This window comes from Plasmopara halstedii, assembly GCF_900000015.1.
Source record: "Plasmopara halstedii genome assembly, contig: Scaffold_42, whole genome shotgun sequence".
Lineage (NCBI taxonomy): Eukaryota > Oomycota > Peronosporomycetes > Peronosporales > Peronosporaceae > Plasmopara > Plasmopara halstedii.
This window is the reverse complement of record NW_020186963.1, coordinates 595,119-595,802: the sequence shown is the minus strand read 5'-3', so window position 1 is coordinate 595,802 and position 684 is coordinate 595,119. Positions and strand designations below refer to the sequence as shown.

The window sequence follows — 684 nt, the reverse complement described above, 5'->3', positions numbered from 1 at the left end:
TGTAACGGGGTTACACGTACCCTGGTAACAGGTGTGTGTGTCACACGAGATGTGCATGATGTGACTAGACGCAAACAAGAATACGGTACGGGGCTGGATAGCCAGTATTTATACATGTATTTAGATTTTACTATACATTTTTAGGAAAATCTATGCATTTATATTTAGGCGGCTTTGCCGCAGATAAAATAATAAAGTCAGTTTTGGATTTAGACGGAAGAGTTAATTAGCCTTGGGTTAAGGTTGTAACTACTACGAACCAGACTGGTAGGCATTTGGGTGATGGTTTGAAGATCCTTGACGCACCTTGCGCAGGGGGCAACCGTTACGAGGAAAACGTGTGTCTCCACAGACAGAACACCGTCGAATGTATGTATGCTGCCCGGCAGCTCGGGGCTCTGCTCCCTCGTCCTCAGCATAGCTGAGATCCATGGGCACAGGTCCGCTCGACGAGCTGTTGAAGTGAGCATTACAACCAAGTCGTGCCGACTTAAATTTGAACACGGCATTCAATACCACATTCACCACTTCTTCAAATGAAGACGGATGCACACAAAAGACTTCCATTCTAGCCACGCCAGTGCGGAGGCCTTCGATAAAGACGGTCACTGTGACCGCCTCCGGAAGGGGTGTGCTGCCATCCCGACAGTGAGAGTGCGCGTCTCTTGAACAAGGTCCACCAAT

General features: G+C 48.2%; 1 protein-coding gene across 1 annotated transcript in view; it reads right to left on the bottom strand.

Annotated features, from left to right (window-relative positions):
* Nucleotides 1-684, bottom strand: part of PHALS_09487 (e1a-binding protein p400-like) — a gene marked incomplete at both ends in the record, with an annotated part of 8,438 nt that overhangs the window by 1,936 nt on the left and 5,818 nt on the right. Inside the window, one exon of the mRNA XM_024723325.1 lies at nt 261-684. This exon is cut by the window's right edge and continues 5,560 nt beyond it. Within this exon, the coding sequence (XP_024571730.1) occupies nt 261-684 (424 nt within the window). The remainder of the gene's footprint in view (nt 1-260) is intronic.